This window comes from Myotis lucifugus, unplaced genomic scaffold (genome assembly GCF_000147115.1).
Source record: "Myotis lucifugus unplaced genomic scaffold, Myoluc2.0 scaffold_9, whole genome shotgun sequence".
Lineage (NCBI taxonomy): Eukaryota > Metazoa > Chordata > Mammalia > Chiroptera > Vespertilionidae > Myotis > Myotis lucifugus.
The window spans coordinates 5,174,697-5,197,144 of NW_005871057.1; the positions used below are offsets into that span (position 1 = coordinate 5,174,697).

At 37.2% G+C, this 22,448-nt stretch overlaps 1 protein-coding gene across 7 annotated transcripts in view; it reads right to left on the reverse strand.

Moving 5' to 3' along the window:
• The window catches only part of PPFIA2 (PTPRF interacting protein alpha 2), a 460,535-nt gene that overhangs the window by 173,370 nt on the left and 264,717 nt on the right, over positions 1 to 22,448 (reverse strand). For all 7 annotated transcript variants that reach the window (XM_006083971.3, XM_014451455.2, XM_006083973.3 and 4 more), the window contains one exon: positions 427 to 528. In XM_006083971.3, coding sequence (XP_006084033.1) covers positions 427 to 528 — 102 coding nt within the window. The remainder of the gene's footprint in view (positions 1 to 426; positions 529 to 22,448) is intronic.

A 22,448-nucleotide genomic window follows, 5' to 3' on the forward strand; every position in this document is an offset into this window, starting at 1 on the left:
CTACAACAGTCCCTCATATTACCTCATAATCGAAACTCACGCTCCCCCCTCAAACCTCTCCCCTGTGCCTATCTCCGGCCTCTGAGGTATTGGTCTCCCACTCCAGTATAACACTTTGAAAGTTTGAAATTCTGTATTGAAACCCAGCCTTTCTTTTTAAAATTGGAAAAAGAGAAAAGGACAGGGGAAAAGGACATTTTTTAAGGCAACATAGTAATTTAGTACCCGAAACTCTAATTTAGGTTTCCTGTCTTCCTGTTTTGAGTTTTGTAGTATATTGTCCTTTACTTTAAGTAACCGACTGTAAGTGATGTCTGCTTAAAGTCTCCCTGAAGTTTTTAAATATTTATTTTTATGCCCATATAAGAGATAAGGCACTGAATTAAATATGGAGTCAATTTCAAGCAGAGGCAGTTTTATACTTACTCTTGTGTTATTTCTTTCAGCTTTAAGTTCAGAAATTTCTTCTTCCTTTTCTAGAAGTTGTTCCCTACATGCATTTAATTCTTTTGTCAGTGCAGCAAATTCCTGAAAAGGGAATAAAACATATTTGAAGACACATTTCAAATTAAGGAAAAACAACATTCCAACATAAATTAAAAAAATCAAAATCTAATCTTTTGAATGTAAAGAATGAAAAAAATGAAGCAAATGACTGGCTGTATACATATATTGCTGTTATTAAATTAACTTGATTCCAACATTCAAAAAATTTGAATTCATTATATTTAACATATACATTTTATTATAGTATGCTGCTTAGATGAGTGGATAAAATATATTTCAAAATGTATCAGATATATTGTACTAAACTTAACATTAGTATGATTATATATATATATATATATATATATATATATATATATATATATATATATGTGTGTGTGTGTAAAAAACAGAGAAATATGCTAATTAACCAGGACACCGTAATGGGTTGACCGGATAGGAGGCGATTGCGCGCACAGTGTCGGGGGCGGGACAGCAGGGGCCTCCGCGCGCCTGCGCTGGGAGAGGGCATGATCAACAGTGGCTGTGGCTGCTTCAAGGGCCAGAGAGGGAGTGGGTGGCACCATGCAATTTCGAATCGCACGCTGGGCTCCTAGTGTATTAATAATATAGAAATTTAAATTTGGCTAATTTTGTTAACCCCTCAAAAAATCTTACACTTTTATTCCTATAGAGAGCAATGTTGTGACTGTACATACCAGACCATCAAAGAACACACAACAAAAATACTACCACCAACACCAACCAAAAAAATCCTACTAAATGTGCTATTTAGAGATTAAAAAGTTCATTTACCCATTAACAAGATGAAGAAAGAGAATGTACCTCTTACAAAATAATAAGTGGACTTAAGACTTAATAATATTATCAAAGAGTCTCTTACTAATTGTAAACTCCATATGAAATGGGACTTTGTCTGACTTCACTACTACACTCCCAACATCTACGACATAGTGGGTGCTCAATTGATATTTATTTTCAGTAAATAAAAGTGGGTCACATTATGAAATATTGAAAGTTTTGGAGTATTGCTCTGTGCAACAAATGACACTTCAGTGGCTTCCTTCCCCCGAATGCGATCAGATAGTACAGCGTGGGGCAAAAGTAGGTTTAGATTTAGAGTCGTGAGTACAGTAGAGGAAACATAGAGTTCATTCTTGTACTATTACTTATTGATTATTGTATTATTTTTAATACAAACAACTGTATATAATATGGACAATTTTACTACTAAGCAGAGTTTAGACACTGTAAAAATTACTTTAAAAGAAGATCAAGAAATCGAATTTGCCTATTCTGCTACTCTTATAAGCAGACATTATTTTAAAACATTTTGAAAAAAAATAAACAGATCTATATATATTTAATAATTTAGAGTGAGTCTTAGTAACAAAATTGGTGCTTGTCAAATATTTAAGTATTTGGGGAAACTTAGCTGCAGACTGAGAAGGCACTGTCAGAAGATTTTAAAAAATGGGGAAAATATGTTTGGTTAATGTAACCTCCACAAAGGCAAATTTAGTATAAAGTAAACGAATGTGATGATTATGCAAAGCTGGGAAAGGTTGAGGGTTTATATTTTTGCTTGCGTCAAACCACTTATTTTGCTGAATTTTTCTGAGTGGCTTCATCCCAAGTGAGCACTTCAAAGCCATCAGAATAGAAGGAGAGCTTAAAATCAAGATGAAAGGGTCCCTTGCTCCATTTGGGCTGGCATTACATATAAGGGTTTTCTCCCCTAATTGCTGCCTGCTTAAATGCTATTGATATTCTCTGATATGTTATTTAACTGGAGAATGGAAATAAACAAGTAGAAAACAATAAAAATTTGCATAAAAATGAAGCTTTTGTATAAACTGCATACTTTGATGGAGAAAAGAAGAAAGAGACAAAGGTTCTGTATTGTGTATTATTAACATACTAGAGGCCTGTTGCATGAAGAGATTAGTGCAATGGGCCTTCCTTTCCCCTGGCTGCTGGAACCAGTTTGCCTCTGGTACCCGGGGCCCAGGCCTTCGCTCTGGCGAGTTCTGGCCGGAGCCGGCCCCAGAAACGTCAGGCTTCACTGCTCCACTGGCCCTGGGCCTTCAGGCTTTGCTCCACTGCTTGGAGCCTATGTATGCAAATTAACCACCATCTTTGTTGGCAGTTAATTTGCATATTGCACTGATTAGCCAATGGGAGGCATAGCAAATGTATGGTCAATTACCATGTTTGTTTATTATTAGATAGGATAGTTATTTAGCTCTTGCATGGTTTGGCTCAGTGGATAGAGTGTCAGCCCCAGGACTGAAGGGTCCTGGGTTTGATTCCAGTCAAGGGCATGTACCTCAGTTGCAAGCTTGATCCCTGGAAACTGATCAAAGTGTCTCTTTCACATCAATATTTCTCTGTCTGTCCCCCTCCCTTCCACTCTCTCTAAAAATCAATGAAAAAATATCCCCAGGAGAGGATTAACAACAACAAAAAAGATACAAACATATAGTCACTTAAATGTAATCCTATGCTCATGAATATTATGATAAAACAGAAATCAAATATGTGTACTTAACATAGCCATTTTAAGAAACATATTTGGGTTGATCTTTCTGGAGATTTAGCTTGTTATATACAGAAAGATAAAAAACCAAAAGGAATTGAATATTTCCAGGTAGTAAAATAATACATGATTTTTTTGGCTTCTTCCTATGTATTTCTATTATCAAACCCTCTGCAATGTAGAAATATGCTTTTATGTGTAGAGAATAAGAGAAAAATATAACTCTGCAAGTGCATTCGGGTATTCGAAATTGAGTGATGATGTGTCAATGTAGATTCATCAATTGTAAGAAATGTACCACGACACGACATTTACTCAAGATGCTACTGGTGACAGATGACTTTGCATTTTTTATTTATTATCATGGCATTGATTATGAGCAAGCTATTTAGTGACTCCATGTATTAAAATTAGACTTACACTTATTGACTTCTTGAATATTTCAGGCACTACTTTCACATTCATTATCTCATCTTGCTCTCTAATAACCAGTGAGGGAGTCTCATTCCTATTTTATGGTGGAGGAAACTCGATTACTAAGAATTAAATCCAAGTTCACAAAGCAAGCCATAGAGAGTGAGTTAGGCCATGAACTTGGTTCCCCAGACTGTGTGTCTAGTGCTTTTCCACTACACCATTTTAACCTTAGTTGTTCATCAGGTTTATATGATTCAGATCTAGGGTGCATTTAGCAATACTCTTTTTTCTTATCTAAAGAATTGGATAACCATTACTTACAATTACCTTGCATAATCCTTAATTAGTTCAAAGGGAGGGTGGGGAACTAGGAGACTCAAGGCAAGGTATTCCTTCCAGGCAGAGGAACAAGTATTAGACAAAATATTCTGCATATCTAGTACTGCTGTAGATGCGAATACTTCACATGGAGTTAATTATCAAATGATTTTACACTTTTCTTCTGATTTTTTTCTCTACCTACTTTTCCATCCATACTGCCAATAATTGAGTTTTATATAATCTTTTATGAAATAATATCAGAAAATATAATTAACATGGATTGATATGCCAGGTACTCTGCCAAGCAATTTATATTGATTATCTGATTCATCCTATTAAAACCCTGAAAAATACAATATCTCACTAAACAAAACTATATATTCTTATCATATAATCCAGCAATCTCACACCTTGGTATTTAACCCAAAGAGTTGAGAATTATCTACACAAAAACCTGCACACGGGTGTTTATAGCAGCTTTATTCATAATTGCTAAAACTTGTAAGTAACCAAGTTGCCCTTCAGTAGGTGAATAGATAAATAAATGGTGCTATGTCCAAACAATGGAATATTATAAAGTGCTAAAAATGAAATGAGCTATTAAGCTAGGAAAGAAACATGGAGGAACATTATACTAAGTGAAAACAACAACAACAATCTGATAAAGGCTACATTCTGTATGATTCCAACTGTATACCATTCTGAAAAAAAATCAAAACTATAGATATAGTAAAAAGATTAATTGTTGCCAGGTGCTGTGAGGGTGGGTGGATAAATAGACCAAGTACAGATAACTTTTAGGACAGTAGAATACTCTGTATGATAGCATGACAGATATATACCATTATACATTGTTCAAACATGTAGAATGTACCATAATGTAGAGTGAACCATAATGTAAACTATGGACTTTGGGTGATGCTGTGTCAATGTAAGTTCATCAATTACATACAAGAAATGTACCACTCTGATGGGGGATATTTTTTTTTTTTATATTTTATTGATTTTTTACAGAGAGGAAGGGAGTGAGATAGAGAGTCAGAAACATCGATGAGAGAGAAACATCGATCAGCTGCCTCCTGCATATCCCCCACCGGGGATGTGCCCGCAACCCAGGTACATGCCCTTGACCGGAATCGAACCTGGGACCTTTCAGTCCGCAGGCCGACGCTCTATCCACTGAGCCAAACCGGTTTCGGCTGATGGGGGATATTTTTAATGAGGGAGGCTATGCATGTGTGGTTACAGGAGGTATATGAGAAAGCTCTGTACCTGTCCCTCAATTTTGTTGTGAACCTAAAACTGCTCTAAGAGTATAAATTTTCTTTTTCTAAATCTCATTGAGGCATAGAGAAGTTAAGACATTTCCCCAAAGTTAGACACTTAGTCAATGGTATAGCTGGACTTTGAACCCAAACAATCTATTTCATTCTGAATGATGACAATAAGTTGTCTTTTTCTTCCTGATAATGAGCTTTCTCCTTCTACAGAGAGGAAGGGAGAGAGATAGAGAGTTAGAAACATCGATGAGAGAGAAACATCGATTAGCCGCCTCCTGCACACCCCCTACTGGGGATGTGCCTGCAACCAAGGTACATGCCCTTGACCGGAATCGAACCCGGGACCCTTCAGTCTGCAGGCTGACGTTCTATCCACTGAGCCAAACCGGTTTTGGCAGAGCTTTCTCCTTCTAATTTGTCCTTCTTTCAGTCTTTGTAAAAATTATATTTTTTTTCAAGATCACAGAACTTTTCAGAGCTTCCTAGTTTCAAATACATTAAATTTAAACAGACTTTAACTTTTAAATCATCTAAAACACAGCCCTTTTATAATTAATTAGCTTTATTTCTCACTGAACAATAACAATTATCATTTTTGAGTAGGGGTCACTTTATATACATGCAAATAAAACATAACAGACAATAATGTCATTGTGGAGAATATGGTATAATATTTCAGATATAGACAAAAACAATTTAGCATTTTGAATGAATTACATAATCTCTTCCCTATTTTGAATGTAAGGATATTGAAGCTTAGCACAGGTGGATAAATCACTCACAGTCACATAGTTAAAAAGAATCCACGGATTTCAAAATTTTTTAATTTCTGCAACACTGCCTCCTTCTGGCTGAAAATGAAAAATCATCAAATTCCTCAACTGTACAAATTATACAAATTTATCATCCCGCTAACTATCCATCCATACATTATTTAATGAGCACCTACTACCTACCAGAGCCTTGTTAAGTGCTGAAGATTTAGAGTTAACTGAGACATAGTTGTCACACTTGACCCCAAAGATCTTTCATAATTCACATTTGAGGCACATCAGGGATTTCCATCACTAACAAGCACTCAAAACTCATCACCAAAGTACCACACACAAGAAACATTACATGCTTACAAATTCCGTTGATGTACAGGTGACACTGACCCTTTCAAACCTCTTTCTTAAAAGGTGTATCTTCTACATCTATCAGAGATTTTTCTTTCCTGTTTGTATTTCCACCTTTCGAACTTCTGTCTCCTGTTTTCATACTACTTCCTATACCTGGAATACAATCACCCATCCTGTCTGCCTAATTTATTCATAAAGCATCAGCTTTCCTTATTAATACTCTATAATCCCTTGTTCAAAATCTATCAGTGCACTTACTGTATTGTATTTATATTAATTGAATTATGTGTCCATCTCCTCCAAGTCAGCAGTACATTCCTGTAAGGCAAGGTTGTTATGTTGTTTATTTTCATATCCTCAAGACTTCATATAGTTCCTGACAAACTGCATATACTTAATATAGCTTTGTTGTAACAATAAATGAATGATTCATATTCCCAAAACTTTAATACCAAAACAATTTTAAAAGGTATAATTAAGAAGCTATTTATCTTTTGAGTGAGATTTTTAAATTTGCTCAATACATAACATGTATATTTATTTTATTTTGTAGCTTTTGTTTTTGTCTATATCTAAAATATTATGCCATTTTCTACACAATGACATTATTGTCTGCTATATTTTATTTGCATGTATATAAAGTGACATTATGGCTCCCAATACTTTGTGCATTCAGACTTAGCATTTGTTTATTGATATATTATATTGGTCTTATTCATTTTCAAAGTGAAAATACATAGTTAACCCATATGTTATTTCTCTAGACTTTTTTTCTCAAAATATATTCTATAGAACAGTATTTCCACAAGAGTCCCAGAAAAAAAAATCCATAATCAAATGGATTTGAAAAATAATGTATGCTAACTTTTGCTCTTGTACCATAAGTACCAGAATATAAGAGATTCTAAGGAAAGTTGGTTTTGTGTTCAAGAACTGGGAATATCCGGGAGAGGAGAGCCAAGATGGCAATGTAGGTAAATGCAGTACTTGCCTCCTCTCACAACCACATCAAAATTACAACAAAACCACAGAACTACCATCATTCAGAACCACCTGAAATCTAACTGAATGGAAGCCTTAAAACTAAATAATTAAAGAAGCCACATTGAGACTGGTAGGAGGGGCAGAGGTGATGAACAGGCTAGTCTGACACCCATGTGTGGCGTGTTCTTAATTGGGAAAGAAATCTTGGCAGTGGAGGTCCCCATGGGGAACAAGGGGTCCCAGCCCCGCACCATACCCCTTATCCCAGGGTACCAGTGCCAGGAGGAGAAGTTCCCTTAACTTTGGGCTATAAAAAATAGCAGAGTTGCCTGGCCGATTTGACTCAGGGATTAAGTGTTGACCTATGACCCAGGGTTGATTTTGGTCAGGGCACATGCCCAGGTTGTGGGCTTGATCCCCAGTGGGGGGACATGTAGGAGGCAGCCTACATGTCTCATCATTGATGCTTCTATCTCTATCCCCCTCCACTTTCCTTTCTGAAATCAATAAAAATATATTTAAAAAATAGCAGACTTGGTGGCTGAGTGTCACTGATGGTTGTTGGAATCCCAGATACTCTTAAAGTGCCCAAACAAGGACTTATTCAGACTCATTCCCTCTGAGCTCCAGCACTGGGGCAGCAGCTTGAAAGGATTCAGGGACATACAGGGAGGGACTAAATTTTCTGGCATCAGAGCATAAACTGGGGGGGGGGGCAGCTTTCTCTTGGACAGGTGTGCACCCATATGACTGTCAGCTGATTTCTCAACAGAAACTTTGTAGGCCAGAGGCGAGCTGCAAGAAATAATCAAAGTGATGAAAAGCAAGGACCTACAACAAAGATGACTCTACCCAGCAAAGCTATCATTTAAAATTGAAGGTCAGATAAAGAACTTCACAGACAAGAAAATGCTAAGGGAGCTCATCACCACCAAACCATGTAATGTTGAAGGGTCTTCTTTAAGAAGAAGAAGAAAATGAAATATATATATATGTATATATATGTATACATATACATATATATATACACATATATATAATATGAACAACAAAATGGCAATAAATACATATCTCTCAACAATTAAGTCTAAAATAAATAAGGAATATAATGAACAAAATAAACTGATGAATAAAATAGAACCAGAGGCATGTAAACATGGAACAGACTGATGAATCTCAGAGGGAAGTGGGGAGGGGGGTGGGAAGAGATTAATCAAAAAGCTTATATGCATACCTGCATTACCCATGGACACAGATAATAAATAGGGTGGTGAAGGCCTGGGCGGGGTGGGATCTGAGTGGAGGGTGCAAGGGGTGAGGGAGATGGAGGAACATCTGTAATACTCTCAACAATAAAGGGTTAAAAAAATAAAAGAATTGGGAATATCCCAATTTCTATCTACAATAAAATGGATGAATTAAATAAACTAAATATACATAATGGAATATTGTACAAAGAGCAAAATAAGTAGGCTAGATCTTTATATAGCAACATGGAAAGATTAAAAAATACACTTTATGGTAAAAAAGAAAGAAAGAAAGAGAACACAGTGTATAACAGAGAGTATTGTTAGAAGCTGAAGACAGTGAAGGGTAATGTGAGAAGAAAACTTCATTTTACTTCACCATTTCTGATTTCAAAGGCGCTGAGTTTGCTTTGAATCACTGAGATGGGAGTCATAGATCCGCTACCAACCACAAATTATACTCAACAACTTTTCAGACTAATCATTGTGTTCCCAACCACAGTCTGCCAGAATTCTTACTTGCCCAAGAACCAAAATTACTTTCCCTACTCTGTATTTTTTCCTGAAACTTTAAAAAGCAGTGAGGACACACAGTACTATATAAGTACCCACAGACCAAAGGGAATGTCCTGTTCTTTCTCAACATGTTCTCATGCACATCACATACACACATACACACACACACACACACACACACACACACGACACTCCCTATGTATTGGGCACTATTCTAAGTGCAAGGGAGATGGTAGTGAAAGAAGCAAGTTAAAGCCCTTGCTCACAGTAAGTTTACAGGCGCTCAGGCATTCACCCGTCAAACTTTTTACTCAGGAGTGCATCATTTTTAGCTACATCAATCCCCCTCGATTCTAGTTCAACTCATGAGGTCATTTGAAAGTGTCACTTCTTATTTACCAACATAGTCATCTAATTTTCTTGTGCTCCTAATTATAAATTACAAGTTTCTTAAGTTACATAAAATCTAAAGTTGCTCATTTTCAGCTAAATTCCTAGTGTTACTGCCTTTCCTTGTCCTCTTCTTAAAGTGTTACTTCTTGAGCATTTATTATAGGCCAGGGATTTGTTAGGAACTTTACATCTGTTACATGATTAATTACCATGGCAGCCTTTTTAGCCTATAACACAGATAACACAATTTGTATAAAAAGGTTTAACTCCCGCAAGGATCATGAAAGTACTAATATTTGGCAATGTCCGTGCTGGTATCAACATCCCTCACACTCTTCAAACGCTGGAGCACAGGTAACCTTCCTTTTTATCTTAATGGTGGTTTCACCTGTGCGTGCTGGCATCCAGCTAAGGGTGAACTTGAGTAATTAAGTGGCTGAGCTGTTAATGTTTCATATAATAGCCCTTAGGTCAGTGGGTTATTCTCAACCAGTTTCACACAAACAATCTTCTCTTGTTTTGGTCCCACATGTGTAATTCTCAAAGGGAGAAATAAAAGGGCAAAATACAGATTCACTCAGTTCCTGCGCCTACTTAGATTCCACAGAAGTAACCTGGTCAGAAAGGTGTATAGATTCAGAGCTTCCCCTGCATCCTCCTTCATCTCTTCTCCTCATGCTCTTTCCACCCTGAAAATCACCACAGCCTACCAGGCTGCTCATCATTGGACAGGTGCAAAACATTCAATTATTTTTTATTTTTTTTTATTGATTTCAAGGGAGAGGGAGAGAGAAATAGAAACATCAACACTAAGAAAGAATCATTGATTGGCTGCCTGACGCCCCTTCCCCCACCCCAAGGATTGAGCCCACAATCCGGCATGTACACTGACCAAGAATCGAACCGTGACCTCCTGGTTCATAGGTTGACACTCAACCACTGAACCACACCAGCCAAGCGAACATTCAATTTTTACACATGTGCACCTTTAAGTCCATTTTTTTGATATTTAATATTAAACATAGGAGTACTGAAAAGAGACTGTTAACTTCCCTGACTCATTACAGAATGGTGTGCTAACTCCAGGAGGTTTAGTTGCAGGGAGGGAGGTATATTTTCTCATTATTGAAATGTTTGCAAGGGCCTTGGTTTAATAGGTGAGTCCTCACCTCAGAAAAGCAGGTCAGGAAACACTGCATGGCAACAGGGAAATCAACCTTTTAATTTCAAGTCATTGACAGAAGTCTCCAGAGCAATCTATGACAGTGCATTCATCATAATTACAGTTTTAACATTCTTTACCTAGCAGTCAAGCCTGCATTCTCTAACCTTGTGGTTACTAAATGAATGAACAGATAATGGCCTTATTTCTGCAGCCGTATATCTGAGTGCAAACCAGTGTGAGAGAGAAGAATAAAATAAAGGCTGAGTTGGAATTCAGCTTCACTGAGCACCACCAACACCCTCACCATCCACAAAAAAAGCATCTTTTAAGTTTATTCTCCAACCATCTAACATTTATGCAAATCAAAACTAGCTCCGAGGGAAGCATATGGCATGAGAGTATGCTGATTTGACCATCTAGCACTTAAATTAGACAAAACTAACTGCTTCAAAATGTTTTTATAAAGACTTCCTTAGGCTATGCCCCCAATTTACTATATTTGTGTATCTCCTCTTTTGGAAATTGAAAATTCTTCTAACAAATTCTATTTGTAATACTCGGTAGGAAGCTTTGGATTTTAAATATGTATATTTTCGGATGAAATTGCACATAAATTTACATATATAAAATACATCCTTCCCCACATCGTAGGACATACTTTTTAGAACAAATTAATATCAGAAATACTTCATTGGAGAAATGAAAACAAAACAATAAAAGACAATATATTCCTTAAATTTTATATGTACACATATCTCTGAATATTGGTTATAAATTCACAAGAGACTTTAGAAATTTACTTTAGAAATCATTCGGTTTGGAAAACACACACACACATTTGTTTCATAGAAATCAATACCTCACCAATGTGTGTGTTTGTGTGTGTGTAATTTTTTTCTATGCTATGTTACATAATCAAACACAGCGTTAATGACCTCCGGTATTCTAATTGCCTCCTAGACTTGCATGAGCTCAGGGTAAGCTGTCATCCAAAATTACTGTGGGACACAGCCTTGTCTCATGGTCAGCCACAGCCTTGTCTCATGGTCAGCCCTGGGCTAGACAGCTTGACGGCAGAACTTCCTACACAGCTAATACAATTTGACAGGCACAACTGGACTCCTAGAGTTTCACAGAAATTGTTGAGTAAGGATGCTCAATTTAAAAAGAAAATGAGATTTAAACACCATGCAAATAATATTTTGTGCTCCCTTGATTTTTTGTGTCCATACTCCAATAAGAGAACTATTTTGTTTTTTCCCCCCAAAACTGCACAGTAGATTATTTTAATGCATTAATAGTGACCTGAGACATGTAAGTCTATTTAAAATCAAACATGCTATGACAGCTATCTTATGGTATGTGGACATAGGTATTAGGTAACTTTTGTTTAAAAAAATCTTCTAGTCAAGGTAACTGGCATCAAAAAGTCCAAAAATGGGATGTTGGTTGAAATCAAACATAGGTGCTGTCAGAGCCTCGGGCTGCCTGGCTATCAAGTGGCATTCCTACCACGCTTCACTTACTACACTCGCACTGAAATGTGCCATCTTACATCTTATCTCCGCTTTGCTTCCTGAACTTGAATTTGTCAATATGTGCATAGAGCTGCCCCAGATACCAGGTGTTTTTTAACAGCAATTGGTAGAGAAGGTTCCTCTTGGTTGTTGAGTCCTGGAGGGCAGGCAGGGTTATCCCAGGTTGGCTGGGAACATATTTAGAAGCAAGCTAGTTTTTTCAGTCCCCCAAATTGACATTATAACTTTGGTGGGTCCTAAGTTCTTTTGCATTTGTGGGCCTATTTGTTCATAAAGATTATCAAAAACTGTATTTCATTTCCCAGCAGATATAGAAATAAATATAATCCAGTCTGGTTTATATTCATTTGTTTTCTTTTAGTTTTAAAGGTAATTGAATCATTTTCATGAAAAGTAAAAAGTATTATAAACCTTAAGCAGTGCTTTCACTGTACCTAATGGGTAAACTGGCTTTATACTCTGCCTGCTCCAGGAAGTCTCTGTGCCATGGTCTACACCAGTGATGGCGAACCTATGACATGCATGTCAGAGGTGACATGCGAACTCATGTTTTGGGTTGATTTTTCTTTGTTAAATGGCATTTAAATATATAAAATAAATATCAAAAATATAAGTCTTTGTTTTACTATGGTTGCAAATATCAAAAAATTTCTATATGTGACACGGCACCAGAGTTAAGTTAGGGTTTTTCAAAATGCTGACACGCTGAGCTCAAAAGGTTCGCCATCACTGGGCTACACAGTACAAATTTCAGGGTGAAACAGAGCTAGGCTCATATCTGGGTCCAATACCTCAGTTGTCTTTATGGGAAATGTAGGCAGCATGCTTTCTTATTAGATGGATGCAGGTAAAAAAATTAGATTATTAGTCCATATGATTCAGCAGCCATGCTTCTTGATATTTATCCAAAGGAACTGAAAACATATCTACAACAAGCCCTGCACATGGATGTTATAGCAGCTTATTAATAGTTGCCAAAACCTGGAAGCAACCAAGATGTCCTTCAATAGGCGAGTGGATAAATAAACTGTGGTACAATTATACAATGAATTATTAATCAGTGCTAAAAAGAAATGAGCTATCAAGCCATGAGAAGACATGGAAGAACCCCAAATGAATATTATTAAGTGAAAGAAGCCAATCATACATACTGTATGATTCCAACTATATGACATTGTGGAAAAGTTATAACTATGGAGATAGTGGATGTCAGCAGTTGAGTCAGAGGGAGTTGGGGTGAATAGGTGGAGCACACAAGGTTTTTAGGACAGTGAAAACACTCTGTGTAGTACTATAATGACAGATACATGTCATTATTCCTTTTTCAGACCCATAGAATATATAACACCAAGAGAGAACCATAATGTCAACTATGGACTTTGGATAATAATGATGTGTCACTGTAGGCTCATAAATTGTAGGAAATGTGCCATCTGGTGTAGGATGTTGATAATGAAGGAGGCTACACGTGGCGGGGCAGGGGGGGGGGGCAATTGGTATATAGAAAATCTATGTACCTTCCTCTCAATTTTGTTGTGAATCTAAAAATAAAGTGTTAACATACCAAAAAAATGAGAGCTTTATTACAAATATGACTAGTATAGTTTCTGACTATAATAGATGTCCAATAAATGATATAAACTCAGTAATTTTTGACCTACTTGTAGTTATTTTGCATATAATTTTGTTTTCTTCCAACACCAAATTTTCCATATCTAGATAGTATATTTCATTAGATGCTTCAGGAAATGCAAAAATCATGCAGCATTTTTTCATTAATGGTAACTGAAATGTAACTCGAGTCATGTAACTGGCTAAACTAAATCACTTAGAATAATCTCAAAGTATCCCTAACTTTGGCAGGGGGGGGGAGATTCTAATATTACTCCTAATAATCAGAGACAGTATGATTGCTTTTAAGAGTATCAATAAAGAAAGAAGGTTCTCACTGTATCATTAGTAGACTAGCATATTAAAAATGATTGACATGAATATAGTAAAGTAAAAATACCCAGCACATTTTTATAAGAGAAAATGGCTTGTTGCACCCTTTGTTCCTTTGCACTTAGTAAATTCTTGCTGATCAATTAATTAGGTTTTTATTATCTGGAGCACATCAAATAACAGTCTATATTCTCTTTTTAAAAGAGGACATCATGTTAATGTCTATAAAGATGAAAACTATGAGAAAATTCTCTAGGCATCATAAAACTGTTTTTAAAAGCCCCCTAAAACACATCTCTGACCTTGTCTGCTATTATTCTCTCCACATGTCTCTGATTGCATCTATTACTACCCTGGGGCTCACACAACTCTCAAGATGTTGTCTGAAGAATGAAATACAATGACAGGATAAAATGTATTTGAGGAGGTTTCAGTGAACTCTTGTGCTGCTTGTTATGAGGTGCTGTTTGAGAGGAGCCCAACTGCCTACAAGTCTGGCCAGAATCCAGGGTCCAGCCTAAAGCCTACCACACAGGGGAGTAGGATGGACAATGAAGACTCCGCTCCTTTGAGCACTGGCTCTTTGAGTAGCTTCCCAAATCCTAACTTTGAGCAGCTTCTCTAATTTCCAAATCCTGTTCCTGAGTATGTTATTACTGGAAGGAGAGACACAGACTCAAGGGCCTAGTACCAACACCAAAGTTACCCGCATCAAGTATCCTTCCCCTTTAACCTATTTCCCCCAAATGGAAAAAGCCCTTAGACCTCATCTTATAGTATCAGACATATGAAATAAGAGAGAGAAGGATCATCAGACACAAATCCTAACAGAGGAACTATGCCTTCTAGTTCTGTAACCCAATTCAGGTTCTCGTCCTTAATCTTGACTCATCTTTATAAAAAGAGTGGAAAAATATATTTTATCTCTACTGATTACCAAAAGATATTTTTGTTTATTTGATGCTTGAAGCATTTGAAAATTTATTAAAACTCAGCATTCTAATACATTAGTAAAATCACCGGGCCCAGTAAGCATTGTAGCTAAACATGTCAGGGCTGAGTCATTGCCAACCAAAAACTCTGTTGCCAGATGAAGCCAATTTTCAACAGCTTTGACAGTGTAAAGCAGGAGGCATGTTTGACAAGATGCTACAGATTAATTTCAAAGGCTTTAGCATCTGGTTAGGTAACACCTGCTGTGGCGAACACTCCCAGGCACACAAAATAGCATCCAAACTGAATGTTTAACTCTCCCAATATAGCCCAACAAAGCTCAACCTCTAAGCATGTCTCTCTAGCATTAACAGTTATAATTATATAACAAAAATATTTGGGCTATGGCATTGTTGCTATTCACTGAGTTAAAATGGTGTAGTGGGCCCCTGTGCCTGCAGTGTGGCTCAGCTGGTTGGAGCATTGTCCTGTACACCAAAAGGATGTGGGTTCAATCCCCAGTTGGGGAGCATGTGGGAGGCAGCAGAACAACGTTTCTCTCTCACATCAATGTCTCTCTCTCTCTCTCTCTTTCTCTCTCTCTCAAAAAAGAAAAAAAGGGTGGCAGGTGCTATAGATGTTATAAAGTGTATGAAGACAGATTGTCCTGACGTAGAGAATTGTACCCTGTGTAGCATTTATAAGAGTAGAACATGGCTCAGAAAATAACATTTGTGTCTCATTATATTATTTGTCAATGAGAAGGGGAGGGGATGGCACCAAATAACGGAAAAGAAAGACCTAAACATCTAAACAATCTCAGTCTGAAAGGGAAGGGCCCTGTCTCTCAGGGTCACAGGTTGAGATAGAGTGAGAACCCTTGGTCCCTAGCATCCAAGGTGACATTGTGTCCATTGAATGTTGAGATAATGTCACAAGTTCTGAGTCCATGAATACCAAGAAATGCTCTTAGAATAACTGAATGTTGTGTGTGTAGTTTTCTTCAGAGAAGAGATTTGCCCTTGTCAGCCCAGTTTGGATACCAGGTCTGCCTGACAATTCTATTTCTTTTTTAAAAAATATTTTTTTTATTGATTTCAGAGAGGAAGGGAGAGGGAGAGAGAGAAAATCTCTCTATATAAAAGTCTAAGCGATCGGTCAACCAAACAGCTGGTCAGTTGGTTGCTATGATGATGCACTGACCACCAGGGGGAAGATGCTCAACATAGGAGCTGCCCCCCGGTGGTCAGTGGGCTCCCACAGCCAACCTCCCATGGCTGGCCAACCTCCACGATTGCCGGTCAGGCCAGGGACCCCACCTGTACACGAATTTGTGCACCGGGTTTCTAGTCAATGATTAAGAGAGAATCATTGATCAGCTGCCTCTTGCATGCCCCACACTGGGGATCGAGCCTGCAACCCAGGCATGTGACCCCACCTGGAATCGAACTGTGACCTTCTGGTTCATAGGTCAATGCTCAACCACTGAGCCATGTCAGCCTGGCCTTATTGTAAATTAATAAACTGACATTTTGATCTTTTGCTTCCTGACTCCACAAAATATTGAATGCTAATATGAAGGAGATCCTGTAATGTTTTCAGACATTATAATGTGTATAATGGTGAAAAAGACATGGTAAATGAAGGTAACTAAAGCAATTACAATACAATCTGATAAATGTGTTAATCGGGCTATATCTAGGGTAATCAGAAAGCACAAGCACAGTTCAAGTAATCCATGTAGAGGGTATGTGTAGGCAGAGAGCATCTAAGACAACATGTGAAAAATGAGTAAGAGTAAGCAGGGCAAAATGCATGTTAAATACAATTTTTTCCAGATCAAGGGGACAACAGCATGAATGATTTCCAAGTCCAAAAAAAAAAACCAATCTAAGTACACTTAAATGATAATACTCTTACAAATAACCATAGAGGTAAATCATAATCTTGAATTAGGCAATGGTTTCTTAAATATGATACTAAAAGCCCAAGCAACACAAGAAAAAATAAATAAATTGGTCACCATCTGCTGTGACCTGATTTGTGTTCTCTCAAATTCAAATGTTTAAGTAATGATATTTGGAGATGGGGCCTTTGGGAGATAATACAGTTTAGATAGTGGTGGGGCCCTCATGATGTGATTATTGCCTTTGTAAGTAGAGAAAGAGGCACCAGATTCCTCCCCCTCCCCTCTCTCTTCCTCCTTCCCTCTCTTCTCTCTCATGTGAGGACACAGCCAGAAAGTAGCTGTGTATAAGCCAGAAAGAGGAGTTGGCCATGGTGGCACCCTGAACTCAGATTTTTCAACCACTGGAACTGTGAGAAAACAAATCTGTTTAAGTCACCCAGTCTCTAGTATTTTGGCATGGCAGCCTGAGATGACTAATACGACATAAAAATTAATACTTTTGCACTTCAATCATCTATATATTTATCTATTATAAGACATTAATAAAAAGACAAATAACCCAATTAAAATTGTGCAAAGGACCTTAATAGACAGTTCTCCAAAGATATACAAATGGCCAATAAGCAAAGAAAAGATTTTCAACATCACTAACCATCAGGGAAATACAAATTAAAATCACAATGAAATATGACTTCACACCCACCAGAAAGGCTATAATCAAAAGATAAATAATAAGTGTTGGCAGGGACGTGGAGAAGCCTCCTACACTGCTGGTGGGAATGTAAAGTGATACAACTGTTTTGAAAAAACGTCCGGCAGTGTCTCAAACAGTAAAAACAGTTTTTATATGATCCAGCAATTTCACTATTAGGAATAAATCCAATAAAGTAGAAAACATGCCCACACAGAAACTTGTGTGGATATTCATGTCAGTATTATTCCTTAAAGCTAAAACATGGCAACAACCCAAATGTCCAACAATTAAAGAATGGATTTAAAAATGTAGAAATAAGTTAGAGAAAGACAAGTATCACATGATCTCACTCATATGTGGAATCTAATGACCAAAATAAAGTGTTGAACAAAATAGATCCAGAGACATAGAAACATGGAACAGACTGTCAAATCTCAGAGGAAAGGTGGGGGAGGGTGGGTAAGAAGAGATCAACCGAAGAACTTGTATGCATATATGCATTAACCCATGGACATAGACAATAGGGTGGTGAAGGCCTGGGGCAAAGGGTAGGAGGTGGGAGTGGACTAAAATGGGTCAATGGGGGAAAAAGGGAGCATATATAATACTTTCAACAATAAATATTTTTAATATAGAATATATATGTGAATATTATGCAAAAATAAAAACTAAAGTCCTTATACATGCTATAACCTAGATCAGTGATGGCGAACCTTTTGAGCTCGGTGTGTCAGCATTTTGAAAAACCCTAACTTAACTCTGGTGCCATGTCACATATATAAATTTTTTGATATTAGCAACCATAGTAAAACAAAGACTTACATCTTTGATATTTATTTTATATATTTAAATGCCATTTAACAAAGAAAAATCAACCAAAAAAATGAGTTTGCGTGTCACCTCTGACACATGTGTCATAGGTTTGCCATCACTGACCTAGATGAACCTTTCAAATATGCTAAGTTAAAGAAGCCAGTCACAAAGGACCATGTATTATATAATTCCATTAATATGAAATAGTCCAGAACAGGTAAATATGTAGAACTAGGAAGTAGATTAGTGGTTGCTAAGGCTAGTATGGAAGATAGGGAGATTGGAGGAGGTGACAGCTTAGAGGTACAGTATTTCTTTTGGGGGGAATGAGAATGTTCTAAAATTAATTGCATTGATAGGTGCACAAGACAATAAATTGCATGTTAAGTGGGTGAATAAAATAGTATGAGATGTCAATAAAGCTATTTTAAAAGGGCAGTTCAGTACAGATGTGTCAAGTATAAGCTATCTTAGTTATTGTGGTCTTTGGTAAAGGACAAGGGGAGCAATGGAAGGGATTTAAGCAGGTGAGTGACATCATTATCTTTATCTCCTTTAGCAACCATTCAAAGACATTGAAAATACCAAATTTCTGGACTTGCCAAGCTAAGAGTAGAATTCTGGATCTTGCTAAATTTATCAAGGTAGTAGCATCCTTGCCTACTCCTTGTAATAGCCATTCAGTCTGCTTGTGGACATCCCATTCTTTCAACTTCAACAGCATTTGTTTATTGTCAGCATTGGAAAATTTTTCATTCCTATTCTGTTCATTTTGATGTCCCTCACTAAAAAAACAATTTACATAAGAAATATACCATATTCCCTCCTTGCCATTTTCCATTCTTCTCCCAGGGGACTTTCTCTCAATTCTAAGTAGTTTTTTGGTCAGTAGAAGGAGAAAGAAATTCAAAAGACTCTTATTTCCTGAGGAGCATGATACATTTTTTCAAGAAAAACATATGTAAAATCACTACATCTATTCTTAACCTTTGCAACTGTTCATAAGAATTCTGCAGATTTAGTCAAATTTAGGAAAAATTCTTGACTTCTGCCTGTCTTTTAGATATCCTATATAATAAAGAGGTAATATACAAATTGACTCTCATTCCATCATGCCGTCACAAGATGGTTGCACCCACAGCTGAGGCGGGGTTCCCATAACGAGCTGTAATGGGTGATCAGCAGCAATCTGAGGCTGTGTGGTGCTGTGGCTGGGGACCTGAGGCTGCACCCCCTGCCTGGTGGGGCTTGACGGGGGACTTCAGGTAGCATCCCCTGACCAGTGGGGCTTGATGGGGGACCTGAGGTCACACCCCCCACCCTGGTGCCAGGCTGGGGAACCTAAGGCTGTGTCCCCCACCCAGCAGGGCTTGATGGGGAACTTGAGGCTGCACCCCATGCCTGGTATCAGGCCTGGGGACCTGAGGCTGCACCCCCCACCCGGCAGGGCTTAAGGGAGTGGGGTCAGATGGGTCTGGATCTGGCCCAATGGGGGTGGGGCCGGCCAGGTCTGGGTCTCAGGCGATTTCAAGGTGCACACAGGTGTGCGGGGACTTCACTCTGGGTCCCATGGTGTGCCCCCGACTCTGACAGGAGGAAGATTTTCATATACATTTTACTAATTTTCTTTCATCTCTGACACTTCTATTATAGAGAAAGGGCAAATAGCAATATTAAAATATTTCCTCTAATTAATTCTTTTTTAATGTGCATGAATTTCGTGCACTGGGCCACTAGTTTACTCATATGAAACAAATCCTGTCAATAATGAATTTGTATCTAAACACATACATGCATAAAATTGCATGTAAAGAGTGAAATGTATAATCAGGTACATAATATATTGATTTTTACTATTTTTTACTGTTTTGCTACAACTTTATCCAATAAATTACATGTGTGTTCACACTCTATCTTCCTTGCCTGAGACAACATGAAATCACTTTTTTTCTTGAATCAGTCTCATAACATTTCTGGATGCTGGACTTTAAGCAGCAACTACTTCAGAGCTTAACTGGCACCTGAGATAAATCCTATTTGCCATCTTATTCTAGAATTGTCCTTTTTTTACATCTCTTTTAAAAAATAAATATTGCAAATAGTCCAAGTTAAAAAATTCTATTGTAGAGAATTCTTCAGCTGGAAACCATGACTTCATTACCATTATTTGTTTACATGCATAAAATGATTGACTGTTGTACACATTATGCAGAGGAATCAACAAGAAAACCACTTTATTTATCTGAGGGTCCATAGCACTCTTTGCTCCTTTTTTATTAACTTAAGCTAATATTACTTGGGAAAATGAAATGTTTATATAAGTCAATGTATATAATCAGATGGTAGACTCTGTGAGGGCCTATTTTATCTTTGGTGTTAAAATGGTTCATTTAATGATATACATCAAGAGAAAGAACATACTACATGAGTAAGAACATTTTATACAGGAAAAGGAAAATTTTATACAGGAAAAATTAAAAGCAGGTTATAACTCAGAGAAGAAAACATTTTCAACATTTCCTTAATGTTGAATTTTTACATTCTATTTTAAACAACTCCACATTTATAAATATACACTAATACCCAGTCCATTTTCTAGTAACTTAGTTGCTCTTATTTTTAGCTTTTATTTTATTATTATTTTTAATATTTTTTTATTTCAGAGAGGAAGAGAGAGGGAGAGATAGAAACATTAATGATGAAAGAATCTTTGACCAGCTACCTCCTGATGCCCCACATTGGGGGTCCAGCCCACAAACCAGGCATATGCCCTGACTGGGAATCAAACAATGGCCTCCTGGTTCATAGGTTTACTCTCAACCACTGAGCATCACCGGCTGGGCTGGCTTTTATTTATTTATTTTTTTAATTGTACTTTTTGGGATAACATTGGTTCACAAAACCACACAGGTTTCAAGTGTATAATTCAAGAAAACATCATCTGCACCCATCACCCCAAGCAGTCTCTTTACTAGTAAATCCCCATCCCGCACTTGCTTACCTCCACCTAACCGCACCCCTTTTCCCTCATATATATGTGTATGTGTGTGTTGCTTAATCCCTTCATCTTATTACATCCGGTCCCCCAACCTCCTCCTGTGACAGATGTCAGTCTGTTCCCTCTGGTTATGCCTTTGTTTATATATTGTTACTTTATTTTATTCATTAGATTCCACATATAAGTAAGATCATCAAAATTTGTTTTCTTTTCTCTGCCAGTTACCTAGTTTGTGTGACACATGATTAAATGTAACATAAAAAAAATTAATGAGTTCATAAAAGGAAAACAAGACATCTGGTTAATATCACATAAGATATGATATTTAAAATAATTCAATCAACTAAAACATTCACATTTCAACAGTGCAGTGCTTTCTGTTAGTTTCTTCTGAAGAAAATAACTGTAAATCTCAGGACTGAGAGGAGGGGGAGATGGGAGCGAGCTTCAATTATTTGAAGGGCTTTCACTTGAAAGAGTTGCTTCACAGGCAAAGAATGACTTTAAGGAAGTCAGAAAGGTATTATTATTAAATGATAAATCCACATCACCATTTATTTATTCAACATTCTATAGGTGACTGCCAGTTGCCCAAATTGTGCAGGCATCACAAAGATGGATAAAACAGGATGCAACTCTAAAGGTCTGCTTACACTCTAAGGATGTTCCAGCTATACTGTGATATATACTATATTGTGTTAAAAGGAAAATGTATGCTATAGAAGTGGTGGTAGAATTCTTCTGCAACTCAGCTATGTATCATAAAAATTACATAGAACCTTCCTTCATTGTTTTAGTGGTATTTAAAAACAGCACTGTCACTTTGGAAAACAGTTTGGCACTTTCTCAAAATTTAACCATCGAGTTACAATGTAACCCAGAAATTCCATACATATGCCAGCCAGGTCCATGTCCTTCTTATAGTCAGATAATGAATCATGTAAAACCCTGGAGCCATATTATTTCTTTAATGAAATATTTTATTGTTAAAAGTATTACATATGTCTGCTTTTCCCCCATTTAACCCCTTCTAAGCCTTCCCCTATCCCCCACCCCCTCCATGGCAGGGCCTCACCACCCTATTGTCTTGTGTTCAGGCGTTTATGGATATATGCATACAAGTTCTTTG